The 12,675-nt window shown below is 37.8% G+C and overlaps 2 protein-coding genes across 2 annotated transcripts in view; both read left to right on the top strand.

Annotated features, from left to right (window-relative positions):
* Window positions 1–6,173: 6,173 nt before the first annotated feature.
* On the top strand, window positions 6,174–7,406 carry TRIM13 (tripartite motif containing 13). Its single transcript, XM_007466418.1, has one exon. It carries the CDS (start codon window positions 6,181–6,183, stop codon window positions 7,402–7,404), a length of 1,224 nt encoding a protein of 407 aa, XP_007466480.1. The 5' UTR covers window positions 6,174–6,180; the 3' UTR covers window positions 7,405–7,406.
* A 1,468-nt stretch (window positions 7,407–8,874) lies between these two features.
* KCNRG (potassium channel regulator) overlaps window positions 8,875–12,675 on the top strand; it is a 5,355-nt gene continuing 1,554 nt past the window's right edge. The window contains exon 1 of the mRNA XM_007466417.1: window positions 8,875–9,705. Coding sequence (XP_007466479.1) covers window positions 9,125–9,705 — 581 coding nt within the window. The 5' untranslated portion in view covers window positions 8,875–9,124. The remainder of the gene's footprint in view (window positions 9,706–12,675) is intronic.

Below are 12,675 nucleotides of genomic sequence, written 5' to 3'. Positions count from 1 at the left end.
AGGGAAAGAAACATAAGTAAGGTAAAGAGGTGTGAGATAAGGAAGGAATAAGAGGAAATCAAAAGATTGCATTCCTTGAAATAGAATGGGGAAGATGAGTTAAAAGAAGAATAAACAAAGGAAAAGTCGAGGCAAAATAGTGGCACAGAGAAGAGAATGAAGGAAAGGAAAAAACTCATTTTTTCCAAGTTTTTCTGGACTATGAAGGTAATGACCTAGTTTTTTGTTTTTGAGACTGTCACCTTAGTCCAAAAACTTGTGAATTTTCTGAGTAGGTAGGCCTTCCAAGCTGCTGGACCTTCTGTACTAGGTTTATTTTGCCCTACTTATCAGGAATTCTACTAGAAATACCTTGGAGGAAATTTTGACTACTGCTTATTCTAGGATAATGCCAGAAAAGGTAAGTTACTTATATCTTATATGGACACAAAGGTAAATTATATTTTGTTTGCAAGGGCCACATAACAATTAGATGAGCTATTTTAGATGCTATATGTGGTATATTTATTTTATTTTATTTTTTTATGGCTCCTTAAGTCTTTTTTTAAACATCTTTTTTGGAGTATATGGTGTATTAATTTTAATATTCCTTTTTTAAGTTATCAGAAATTTTGTCTTTTTCTTAATCTCACTTTATCCTGTTTGGATCATATAAGTTTGGGAACAGTCTCTAAAAGCCAGAATGAGGTGTTAATAACACATTGATATAGAGTATTAAAAAAAAAAAACCCAAAATTTGAGGGCTTCCCTTGGTGGCGCAGTAGTTGAGAGTCCGCCTCCCGATGCAGAGGATGCGGGTTCATGCCCCCGTCCGGGAAGATCCCACATGCCGCAGAGCGGCTAGGCCTGTGAGCCGTGGCCGCTGAGCCTGCGTGTCCCGGAGCCTGTGCTCCGCAACGGGAGAGGCCACAACAGTGAGAGGCCCGCATACCGCAAAAAAAAAAAAAAATTAACAATAGATATCCTTACATCCTCTACCTAGACTCAACAGTTGTTAATAGATTCTTAGTAAGTTTCAAGAAACGATTATTAGTGGATCTCATACTAAAATATCAGTATACTACTTGAAAATACAGTATACAACTTGAAAATAAGATTAACTAGTGGGATGAGAGGAAGTGATTTTTTTTTAAAGGTGAGCTCTTTTATTCTAAGCTTTGTTCCAAGATAAGGTTGATTGGTGGCTGGCTGTTTAGTAGAGCTCACATAATTTAGTTTTGTCTATGAAGTGAGTTTCAGAATTTGCTATCTAGTTACTTGTTAGGTATTTAGATACTGCTTTGAAATTCCTGAATTCAGAGATGCCTCAAAGCAGGATAGAAATTTGATTTAAATCTCTCAGATATAAGGTATAATATATTGGCTTTTCTTTTTCTTCTGTAATGGGATTTGGTTAAGAAATCATGGGTATTATTTTGAACTTTATATTGCTATCAACCAATGTTCAAAGATTTAATAGGAAAGTTTCTTTTAATTAAAAGGTTTTATTTTTAAAATAAATTTATTTACTTTTGGCTGCGTTGGGTCTTCATTGTTGCACACAGGCTTTCTCTAGTTACGGTGGGCGGGGGCTACTCTTTGTTGTGGTGCGGTGGCTTCTCGTTGCAGAGCATGGGCTCTAGGCGCACGGGCTTCAGTAGTTGTGGTGCACGGGCTTAGTTGCTCCGCGGCATGTGGGATCTTCTCGGACCAGGGCTCAAACCCGTGTCCTCTGCATTGGCAGGTGGATTCTTAATCACTGCACCACGAGGGAAGCCCAAAAGGTTTTATTAAAATTACCTTTTAAGAGTGAATAGGGCTTCCCTGGTGGCGCAGTGGTTGAGAGTCCATCTGCTGATGCAGGGGACGGGGGTTTGTGCCCCGGTCCGGGAAGATCCCACATGCTGTGGAGCAGCTGGGCCCGTAAGCCATGGCCGCTGAGCCTGCACGTCCAGAGGGAGACGCCACAACAGTGAGAGGCCCACGTACTGCAAAAAAAAAAAGAAAAAAAAAGTGAATAAAATGAGCACCTGTTCAATTGTAATCATTTTGGGTTGATCTTATAAAAACAAAAGGGCTTCCAGGAGGGAGAAGTCATATATATTAGCTTTTACTTCTATTTTATGACTCCTTTGTAAGTGTTGGCTTTTCCATTTTTAATATTCTGGTTGTTGTGTTACTGTTTTCATTTGCAGAGACTGTTGTTGCTATATACCTACTCAAGGTTGCATTGATCAGACAGTTTTCATAGTCTTCCTTAAGTGTGGATATCTTGAAAGTTTGCTTAAAAATAAATCTGTGGTGGTGTTATACAACTGTGCCTTTGTCAAAACTCATAGAACGGCATACTGAAAGGAGTGAGTTTTATTCTACATAAATTAAAAAGTATAGTTTAAAGTATAAATATGGTAGGAAAATGAAGTGGAAAACCAGAGAGGTGGTAGATAACTAGGTATATATTTGGCTGCTTTCTTTGTTGGTATAAAACTTGGGAAATTGTTGGGAATTCCCTGGTGGTGCAGTAGTTAGGACTCCACGCTTTCACTGCTGAGGGGATGGGTTCAATCCTTGGTTGGGGAACTAACATCCCAGAAGTTGCATGGCGTGGCCTAAATAAGTAAATACATAAGTAAATAAATAAATAAATAAATCTTGGGAAATTTTTAATTCAAAAGAAGAAATGAATCTTGGAAAACTTATTTGCCTTTATATACTTAACTTGACATTGGTTAAGTTGAAATTTTATCACTGGTGAACAGTAATTTTGTTCACATAAAATTTCTTGATATCTATATTTGTCCCCCAGAAGGGGGGGATATGTACTTTGGTTTCATCAAAGGAGTAAGCTCAGTTGATTTATTTAGATTTTTGTCTGTCAGCCACACTTTAAGAAAAGGATCTATAAGTCCCTTTACTGTAAAAAGCATACCCTTCACTTAGTGAGACTAAAAACCTTATTATGTATTTTCCTTTAAAACTTTTAAGGTAACAAACTTGCCATGGTTTCTTGGGTTGTTAGGCTATATGTCTCAGTTTTCTCTAAAAGTCAGCTGTGGAAGTGGTTACATAGTTTTGTGATTAAAGTTTTGAGTATAAAGCTAAGAAAAGAAAATAGTGTTTAGTTTTAATGTGGATTAAAATGAGAATCTTTAAATTATAAACCAAAATTTGTAAGTTATATCACTAAAAGTGGAACAATAGGATCTGCCATGGTTTTGATGCAATTTTGTTTTAAAAAGGGACTTTCCAAATACCAGCTTTTTTCCTCTGGTTCATTTTAAGAGCTGTAAATTGATTGTGGCTTTGGGATGACTGTTTATTATTTCTAAATTTTCCTGTGTGTGACATTTTCCTTTTGATCATACTTGATTGCCTTAAAATTCTTCTTGGTCCCTTAGTTTTCTTCAAAGTTTCTCTTTGTCTTGGGTGCCCTTTTTCTCCTTATGACAAAACTTGGTATCCTTTGTTTTTCCTTTTATTTATTTAATGTGCTTGGATAGGATTCTCTGAAAGTATTAACCTTGCAAGGATGAGTAAATTAGGTTTACTTTATTGAATGCTGCTGCCACTACTTTGCTGTTTCTACAGTTTACTCCAAAATCTAGCCTTAGCATAGAATTCTTAGGTGAAAGATGACAGAGATCAGTGGAGGTGATAAAGTGTAGAACCCCAGGACTAGTGATGGAAGATCATCAAAAGTTTTCCTTCTTTGCTCTAAAGAGTCAGAATGTTTCATAGCTGCTTGATAACTTCTTAGAGAGCACACTAACCTCAGTCTCTGTAGCCGTTCTCTTCTCAGTGCTTTTCAAAGGTTGTATGATTTGCCACGTCACAAAAGATTTTTCAGAAATATAAGCTTCATTGCCATTTTTGCCGTGTAACACTAAATTTGACAGAATACTCTTTGCTTTAATTCTACATATATATGTATTATATATTTGTTATACATATATCTCTCACAACCTAATAGAAAACCATAAACTAATTAGTCTTGCAAGTTCAGCTTATCTTTTAAATACTATTTATCTTCTAGATCGTAGCTCCAATTGTGATTCTTAAAATTACTGTTTAATTTTAAAATTTTATTTTTTAAATAAATAAATTTAAAAACGAATAAATTTTAAAAATTTATTCACTTACTGGGACTTCCCTGGTGGTGCAGTGGTTAAGACTCCGTGCTCCCAATGCAGGGGGCCCAGGTTCTATCCCTGGTCAGGGAAATAGGCCCCACATGCATGCTGCAACTAAGGAGCCCACATGCCGCAACTAAGCCGGCAAGCTGCAACTAAGGAGCCCACAAGACGCAACTAAGGAGCCCGCGAGCCGCAACTAAGGAGCCTACCTGCCGCAACTAAGACCCGGCACAACCAAGTAAATAAATAAATAAATATTTTTTAAAAAAGTATTATATAATAAAAATTATTTACTTTTGGTTATAGGATGGCATAGAGATTAGTAGACCCTATTTTGTTACTTTGGTGGTAATGTGATATGTGTGTGTGTATATATCCCTCAGTAAACTGAATGAGGACATATTTAGCACTATTTTTGGTTCTAAAACTTCAGGGATAAAAGTTTTAAAGTGTACATTTTAAAAGAATAAACTTGAATTGAGAATTGGTATTCTCTGTGGTATCCTCTAGGTCAGAGATCTCAAATATTTTGGTCGCGGGACCCCTTTACACTTAAAAACTAAGGCTCCCAAGAGCTTTTATTTACATGTGTATTATATATAGATATTTAACTGTATTAGAATGTATGATTTATAACATGCATTGGTGATTTGAACCAATTAGTTCACTGTGTAATGTAGATCTCCAAATAGTGACATATTTCATTATACATGATCTCTCCTCTAAAAAAGCCAAAACCCACATGTTAATATCACCACTTGTTTCATTACAAGCTCTTAAGTGGCAAATATATTTTCCAAAATCCTATTTTCACTCAAAAATTCAACTTTTTATCATTGGTGAAAAGTCCTGTCATTTGTTTCCCTTGAAGTGATGGGTTCATTTTGTTCATTTTCAAAAAAATATCTGTCAGATACCTAAGTCTGCACAGCCATAGTTCGTCATATGTTGTTTCAAGTAAAAATGGTGTTCCATGAAAAAAGCGGCTGATTTAGCTTGTAGCTCAATCACCTAATTGCTTTTCCTCCAGACAGTATCTGCTGGTATGCAGTAGAAATGCTTTGTGGTTACTTCATATTTTGTCACACAAAATATTAAAAAGACATGTTCACAAGGATCAAGATTTAGTAAAATGAGTAATTTTTACTGCTTCATCTAGAACATTCTAAAATGAAACTGGCTGCCCTCACCCCTGCCCCCACCGTGGGTACGTGGTGATGAAGAATACAATAACCAGGAATCCAGTTTGGTGCTACCTATTGCCTTGTTTGATTCCTGCTAAGGCTCCAGCAGTGTCTACTTACCATTGCTCTTTTTACAGTGCACTGTCAACATTGTGCCAAAAGTAAATAACATCTCAGTATTACTATGAAAATAGTATTGTCCTCACAGATGCCCTGGAAGAGTCTTAGGGACGCCCAGGTTTGTCCCCACTGGCTTTGATTACTGTTCCAGTGGTTTGAAAAAATATTCACTTAATTCTCTAGGGAAGAATGAATTGCAGCTCTCTCATTTTATGTTTTTACCTCTGATTTTAATAATTGTAATCTTGCCTTTGAAATAGAAAAATATGCCAGTTTTTAATAAAAGTCTACGTGATAGTACATGCTTGGATTTATATTTCTGTGCTTTCTTTAAATAGCATACCATTTTATAATTGTGGGCCCAGACTAAAGAGCTCATTCTCTTCAGACACTGAGTGGCTTTGTTTCTGACAGCTAGTAGTCAGCTCTGCTTTAAAACAAGCAGTTGGGTCCTGCTGGCTCAACTTGCAGTTGTCCTAGTCCTAACCCTGTCTCAGCCAAAGACTGTTGTTGGGAAGCCCACACAAAGGCCTTGTGTACAGGGAGCCCTACTAATAAGGAGCGTGTTCTAGTCCCAGCAGATTAAATCTGCTTTGGTGTGCATTCCCTTCACAAATTTCTCACTTATTTCCTTTGTTTGGTTATTTCAGTGAAAAATCATTTTTAATGGCTGTGAAGATAGTTTCTTCTAACTAGTCCGTAGTCCAAATGAAGGGCTTACTGGAGTAAAATAAAATGTTTCTTTCTCTCTGGTAGGAGATGTGATGGAGCTGCTTGAAGAAGATCTCACGTGCCCAATTTGTTGCAGTCTGTTTGACGATCCTCGAGTTTTGCCTTGCTCGCACAACTTTTGCAAAAAATGCTTAGAAGGGATCTTAGAGGGGAACGTGCGGAACTCATTGTGGAGATCATCTCCATTCAAGTGCCCCACATGCCGCAAGGAAACTTCAGCCACCGGGGTCAGTAGCCTGCAGGTTAATTACTCCCTGAAGGGTATTGTGGAAAAGTATAACAAGATCAAGATCTCTCCCAAAATGCCAGTGTGCAAAGGACACTTGGGGCAGCCTCTCAACATTTTCTGCCTGACTGATATGCAGCTGATTTGTGGGATCTGTGCTACTCGTGGTGACCACACCAAGCATGTCTTCTGTTCTATCGAAGATGCCTATGCTCAGGAAAGGGATGCCTTTGAGTCCCTCTTCCAGAGCTTTGAGACCTGGCGTCGGGGAGATGCTCTTTCTCGCTTGGATACCTTGGAAACTAGCAAAAGGAAATCTCTACAGTTGCTGACTAAAGATTCAGATAAAGTGAAGGAGTTTTTTGAGAAGTTACAACACACGTTAGATCAAAAGAAGAATGAAATCCTTTCTGACTTTGAGACCATGAAACTTGCAGTTATGCAGGCCTATGACCCAGAGATCAACAAACTCAACACCATCTTGCAGGAACAACGAATGGCCTTTAACATTGCTGAGGCTTTCAAAGATGTGTCAGAACCCATCATATTTCTGCAACAGATGCAGGAGTTCAGGGAGAAAATAAAAGTCATCAAGGAAACTCCTTTGCCTCCCTCTAATTTGCCCTCAAGCCCTTTAATGAAGAACTTTGATACCAGTCAGTGGGAAGACATAAAACTAGTAGATGTGGATAAACTTTCTTTGCCTCAAGACACTGGCACATTCATTAGCAAGATTCCTTGGAACTTTTATCTGTTATTTGTGGTAATCATTCTGCTGGGCTTTCTCATTTTCTTCAGTCCTACCATATTCCTAGAATGGTCTTTATTTGATGAAATCACAACTTGGAAAGATAATCTTTCAAACTTTAGTTCCTACCTGACTAAATCAGCTGATTTTGTAGAACAATCAGTTTTCTACTGGGAACAGTTGGCAGATGGGTTTTTCATTTTCAGTGAAAGATTAAAGAATTTTACTTTGGTGGTGCTGAACAATGTGGCAGAATTTGTGTGCAAATATAAACTGTTATAAAATCTGTTTGAAGTACATAGTTCTGTGTCTTTTGTTAGAAATTTGTCAGAATACAGAGTGGTAGTTCAGATTTGGTCAAGATTCCAGTCAGATATTTTCCTCCACAAGTATTCCTTTCAAAAACAATGTCCTACACGTTGTTGAAATTAGGTAGTATAAAGATAAAAGTGAAATTTAATAGTGTAGTCCTGAACCCTCCTTCCTTTTTAAAGTGCTTTTGAAATAAGCACCCTACCCCTAATACTGGTTGTGTTTATGCTATGAAAAAAGGGGATGTGAGAGAGCACATGATTTAATATTGATGAGGTAGTGTAATAATGATTGTTCTTAAGCATGTAATAAAGACTACTCTTGTAAAGCAACTTTTTTTTTTGAGAGTGAACGTTCTTTGAAAAAGGAATAAGATACGGATTGAATTTCCAGCTTTTTCTGCAGAGGGTTGATTTCTTTTTTTGGTACAATGTAAGTCTCATGTAAACAAAAACTGGGATTTCCTTATGCGAAGTTTACGTTTTAAGGAGGGTGGAGATTTATTTCAGCTTGCCTTTTATCTGCTTAGGTTTTGTAAATTTATCACCAGAGGAGTTTGGAGGTAAACTACAAAACTGTTAGGTGACTGTGCAAGCAAAGGCATGGGTAAAAACAAACAAAAAAACACATTGCAAGAGCAGGAAATGGAAAAGCCGCCTTTTTACTGGCAGCTAAGTATTGTTCCAAAGTATCATGGCAACTGTACAACCAATCAATTCACTTGTTTAAAGAATTTTTTAAGAGTAGTAAGACTAATTTAACGATAGATGAAACAATCTATCAGCTATTATCAAGTACAAAATAATCAGCTAAACACTAAGGCTGTCCAATCTGCTCACATGAGATAAAGATGCCCTGTCTCCCACAGAACAAAAATACTTAATTTTTTCACCTTGTTTAGAATTCAGATGAGAAAAAGAAGTGACTTTATCTTAGAACTGCTTTCAGTCAACCTTATTTCTGTCATGGGACAAGGCATTCCTTGACAGTCCAGAGGGTCTTTACCCCAGTCCATTAATTTGGTTGAGAGGAGGTAACAAGCAGGGACAGGAAAAGAAGGTGGCAACTAAATTTCAAGTACAGAAGAATCATTCTAGTTATGAGAAGAGTAGTCAAAATAAGCTGCTAGTTGTAATGACTGCCTTATCCCCAACTGACAATCCAAGATTAGCCACTAAATTGCTAAAGGGCCATAAAAAATTAAGACAGTGTTTATAAATATTACCTCTGCCATGAGGACTCATAGTAGATAAGAGGTTTGGAGAGGGGGAATGCTTTTCTGCTCCCAGTGTGTATGTGTATATATATATATATTTTTTTTTTTTAATATAGATTTACAAGAGGTTTTTATGAAGTTTTTTTTTTTTTTAATGGGATATAGTAGAGGGATCTATTTGACACATGTCCTCAGACATATTGGCAGTTTTCCTTAAACTATGGAGTTCCTCATCTGTTATTTTTTCATTCTGTATACTGTACGTTCCCAGGCAACTCTCAAATTTGTAAACACAGCTATGGACACACTATTTGCTTTAACAGTAGTTACCTGGAAATCGAGGTCTCTGTTTTTGTTACATTCCCCTCCCCTACATTTCTTAATCATATGTAACGTTTGTGGTTACAGGTTGATTTTCAAGTTCCTAAGTCTGTGCCTGATGGTTTGTAGCCTCTAGTGTGAAGCAAGAGGAAAATGAGTAGTCAGGAACTGGTCACTTTGAACGTGGGAGGGAAGATATTCACCACAAGGTCTTCAACCTTAAAGCAGTTTCCTGCCTCTCGGTTGACACGTATGTTAGATGGCAGAGACCAAGAATTCAAGATGGTTGGTGGCCAGATTTTTGTGGACAGAGATGGTGTTCTATTTAGTTTCATCTTAGATTTTTTGAGAACTCACCAGCTTTTATTACCCACTGACTTTTCAGACTATCTCAGGCTTCAGAGGGAGGCTGTATTCTATGAACTTGATCCTCTGGTGGATCTCTTAAACCAAGAACACCTGCTACAGCCAAGACCTGCTCTTGTGGAGGTACATTTCCTAAGCCGAAACACTCAAGCTTTTTTTAGGGTGTTTGGCTCTTGCAGCAAAACAATCGAGATGTTAACTGGGAGAATTACAGTGTTTATAGAGCAACCTTCAGCACCGACCTGGAGTAGTAACTCCTTCCCTCCTCAGATGACCTTACTTCCACTGCCTCCACAAAGACCTTCTTACCATGACCTGGTTTTCCAGTGCGGCTCTGACAGCACGACTGATAACCAAACTGGAATCAGGTATTTTGTATTTTGAAGCCTCTATTCTACACCGGTTCCTGATGTTTCCCCTCAAAATTGAAATTTTCTCATCTCAGTTTTGGAAAAAAATGATTACTCAAAATGATTTTTTGGGGGGAGTAACCAGCAGAGTTGGGTGGAATGACCAGATAATTATTGTCCAAACTGGGATACTTTTCAGAGTGAAAGAAGAAGTTGTTATTATGTGGGACAATAGGAATAAATCAAAGTTGTCCAGGGAAAACTGGGGCTATGGTCATTCAAGTTGTAAGAGGAAACAATTTTATAGATTATGTTCCATTACTATGGAATGAGAAGCCTTTTTCTCCCCAAGGGTTTCTTTTCGTTGCTGGTATATAGTAAAGGCTCAACAGTTTGTCATGATTTCCTTACACTATGTACAGTTGTTCTTTCAGTCCTTCTGATTTGGCTACTGATTTTTCTCCATTCCACTTTATTTTTAAACACCATTAAGGCAGATATATCTCATGGCAAATCTGGTCTCCTGTTACATTGTTGGCACTCTTTACACAACTCAAAATACTGGAATAGGCTGTCAGTATATTAAGGATAGTTGCTTCTGAGTCAGTCACTTTCTCCCCCTGTTATTCTTGGCTGGACCCTAAGGCGGATTTCCACTCTACTGTCACGGACACTTTTTTTTTGCCCCTTAAAAATGTCTTAATGCTGTCCCACTATTATTTTACTGTGAAAGCTGGCTTTAATTTTCAGGAGGGGGAAAAAAAAGTCTACATATGTTCTTTACTGACAGTATTTAAATAAGATACACATTTTGGGGGTCAAGGTAGACAGACATATTTGGGGATATTTTCTTAACTTTTGCAGTAACCATAAGAAATGACCAATGTTTACCCCTCCCACAACATACCCCTTGGTCCTGCATACCAGCTGAAGAACCCAGTAGGACACTAGGACAATTCTTAAGTTTTTATGCTTTATAATTTCCTGCCTTTCCAAAGAGGCATGAAATGTCATTTTGGGGAAAGAGATCCAGCTAACAGGCTGATTGAGAAGAAAACCTAAGATCCTATCTTCACCTCAAAATGTTTTAAGATACCTCTGGGCACAGTTGGTGGGGTACTAACATAAATAGAAGGGAAATTACCAGTTTTTTTAAATTTGTGTGATTAAGATCTTTGGGGATCCCTTTCTAAAAAGTTAAAAAACTAAGGAAAAATGGTGTCATTGATTTCAAGAAGAAACATGCAAGATAAAAAGGTATCATGGAAATACTAAATGCTCTTTAAAAGCTATGCATTTGGAGAAAATGACTATAATCTTGAAAAACATTAGAAACTCAAGTTGGGATATTCTTCGTGTGTACACAGTGACAGTAGTTTTCCCTTTGCTGCTAAGTGTTTGTGTTTTACAAATAGTACAAAAATTTTTTTCATCTTAATGAGAGAATGACATTATATTTAAATTCCAAAATAGATAATTCCAAAACCAGAAGCTATTTTTAAAACTGACTTTTTCTTGCATCCCCAAAGAGTATTCTTTTCAGTTGTTTGAAGTTTAGAATTTTTTTCAGCCTATAAGTGGTCGTGATTTTTTTCTGTAGTTCCAATTTCAAAGTACAGGTAGATGGGCTTGCCTGGTGGCGCAGTGGTTGAGAGTCCGCCTGTCGATGCAGGGGACACGGGTTCGTGCCCCGGTCCGGGAAAATCCCACATGCCGCTGAGCGGCTGGGCCCGTGAGCCATGGCTGCTGAGCCTGCGCGTCCGGAGCCTGTGCTCCGCAACGGGAGAAGCCACAACAGTTAGAGGCCCGCGTACCGCAAAAAAAACAAAAAAAACAAAGTAGAGGTAGATAACCCAAATAAGGTGACATTATTGGGAGTTCAGGTGATTGGATGAAAGCTCTTGGTCTTAAGAGGCCCACCTTAGGTATATAATTATTTAGCTAGCAATCATTTTTATTTCTTGCTCACTCCTTGTGGTCTGAATCTGTCCATTCAGATGTTTTTCTTGAAGGTGGAAAGTGGAGGAGTGAGCCTGAACGGCTGCTCAGAGTCTGATGTATCATCCAGCTGTTCAGTATGTTCTACTAATATGATTTATCACTCTGAGGTCTTGGTAACCTAGCAAGTTGCTCAGTTATTATCTCTCAAGTTCACAGTACTAGAAATACTTGGCGTGCATCTTGCAGAGGGCCATACCACATTATCGAGTCAAGTTATGGTCACAGGATTCTAGAGTCTCTTTGGTAGCCATCTTCTATCTGACCTTTCCTGTATAAACTAGCTCAAATGGAAAAGTGTACTTGCCTTTTAAGTTTTTAAAATAAGTTTTGATTTTCCATTTCCCATTAGTTTCTTTTATCTTTTTCTTATGCCTTGAAATCTTCCATTTTTCATTTTGGCCTCTTAGGGAATCAAGTATTTAGGCCAAGTGATTTCTTGCAAGTACAATTCCACTTCGTTATCACCTACTATATACTATTTGCATCTTAATTTTGTGAGACGTTCTGTAACATTTTTTCTCTTTGACAAAAGTTTCTAGGTTATAAAATCAAGATCTGGGGTTTGGGGGTAGATGAAATAATTTACTAATGTTAAAAATTTGCTGTATTAAACATAAATGTGCTTTTGATATGTACTTTTATAATTCTTACATTTTATTATTGAGTTTTTTTCTTTGCCTAGAATGAGTTTCTAAATGTGAGCTACAATAATCACTCTATCAATCATAATTAAAAGGAGGCTAGGGATGACCCCAAGGCTCTTTTTATCCCATAAAACCACAGATAGTTTAGGTAGCTGCCTGGAACTAAAGCCTTTTTTTTTTTTCACATCTCATAAACAAATGGTGGGAGGACACAAAGGATATAAAAATATCCTGATGGGGCTTCCCTGGTGGCGCAGTGGTTGAGAGTCTGCCTGCCGATGCAGGGGACACGTGTTCGTGCCCCGGTCCGGGAAGATCCCACAGGCCACGGAGCGGCTAGGCC

The sequence above is a fragment of the Lipotes vexillifer genome, unplaced genomic scaffold (genome assembly GCF_000442215.2).
Source record: "Lipotes vexillifer unplaced genomic scaffold, Lipotes_vexillifer_v1.1 scaffold384, whole genome shotgun sequence".
NCBI classification, from domain to species: Eukaryota; Metazoa; Chordata; class Mammalia; order Artiodactyla; family Lipotidae; genus Lipotes; species Lipotes vexillifer.
This window is presented reverse-complemented; position numbering and strand designations above follow the sequence as displayed.

Coding starts and splice junctions, on each gene's coding strand:
- TRIM13 (XM_007466418.1), top strand. CDS start 6,181: ATGGAGCTGCTTGAAGAAGATCTCACGTGCCCAATTTGTTGCAGTCTG.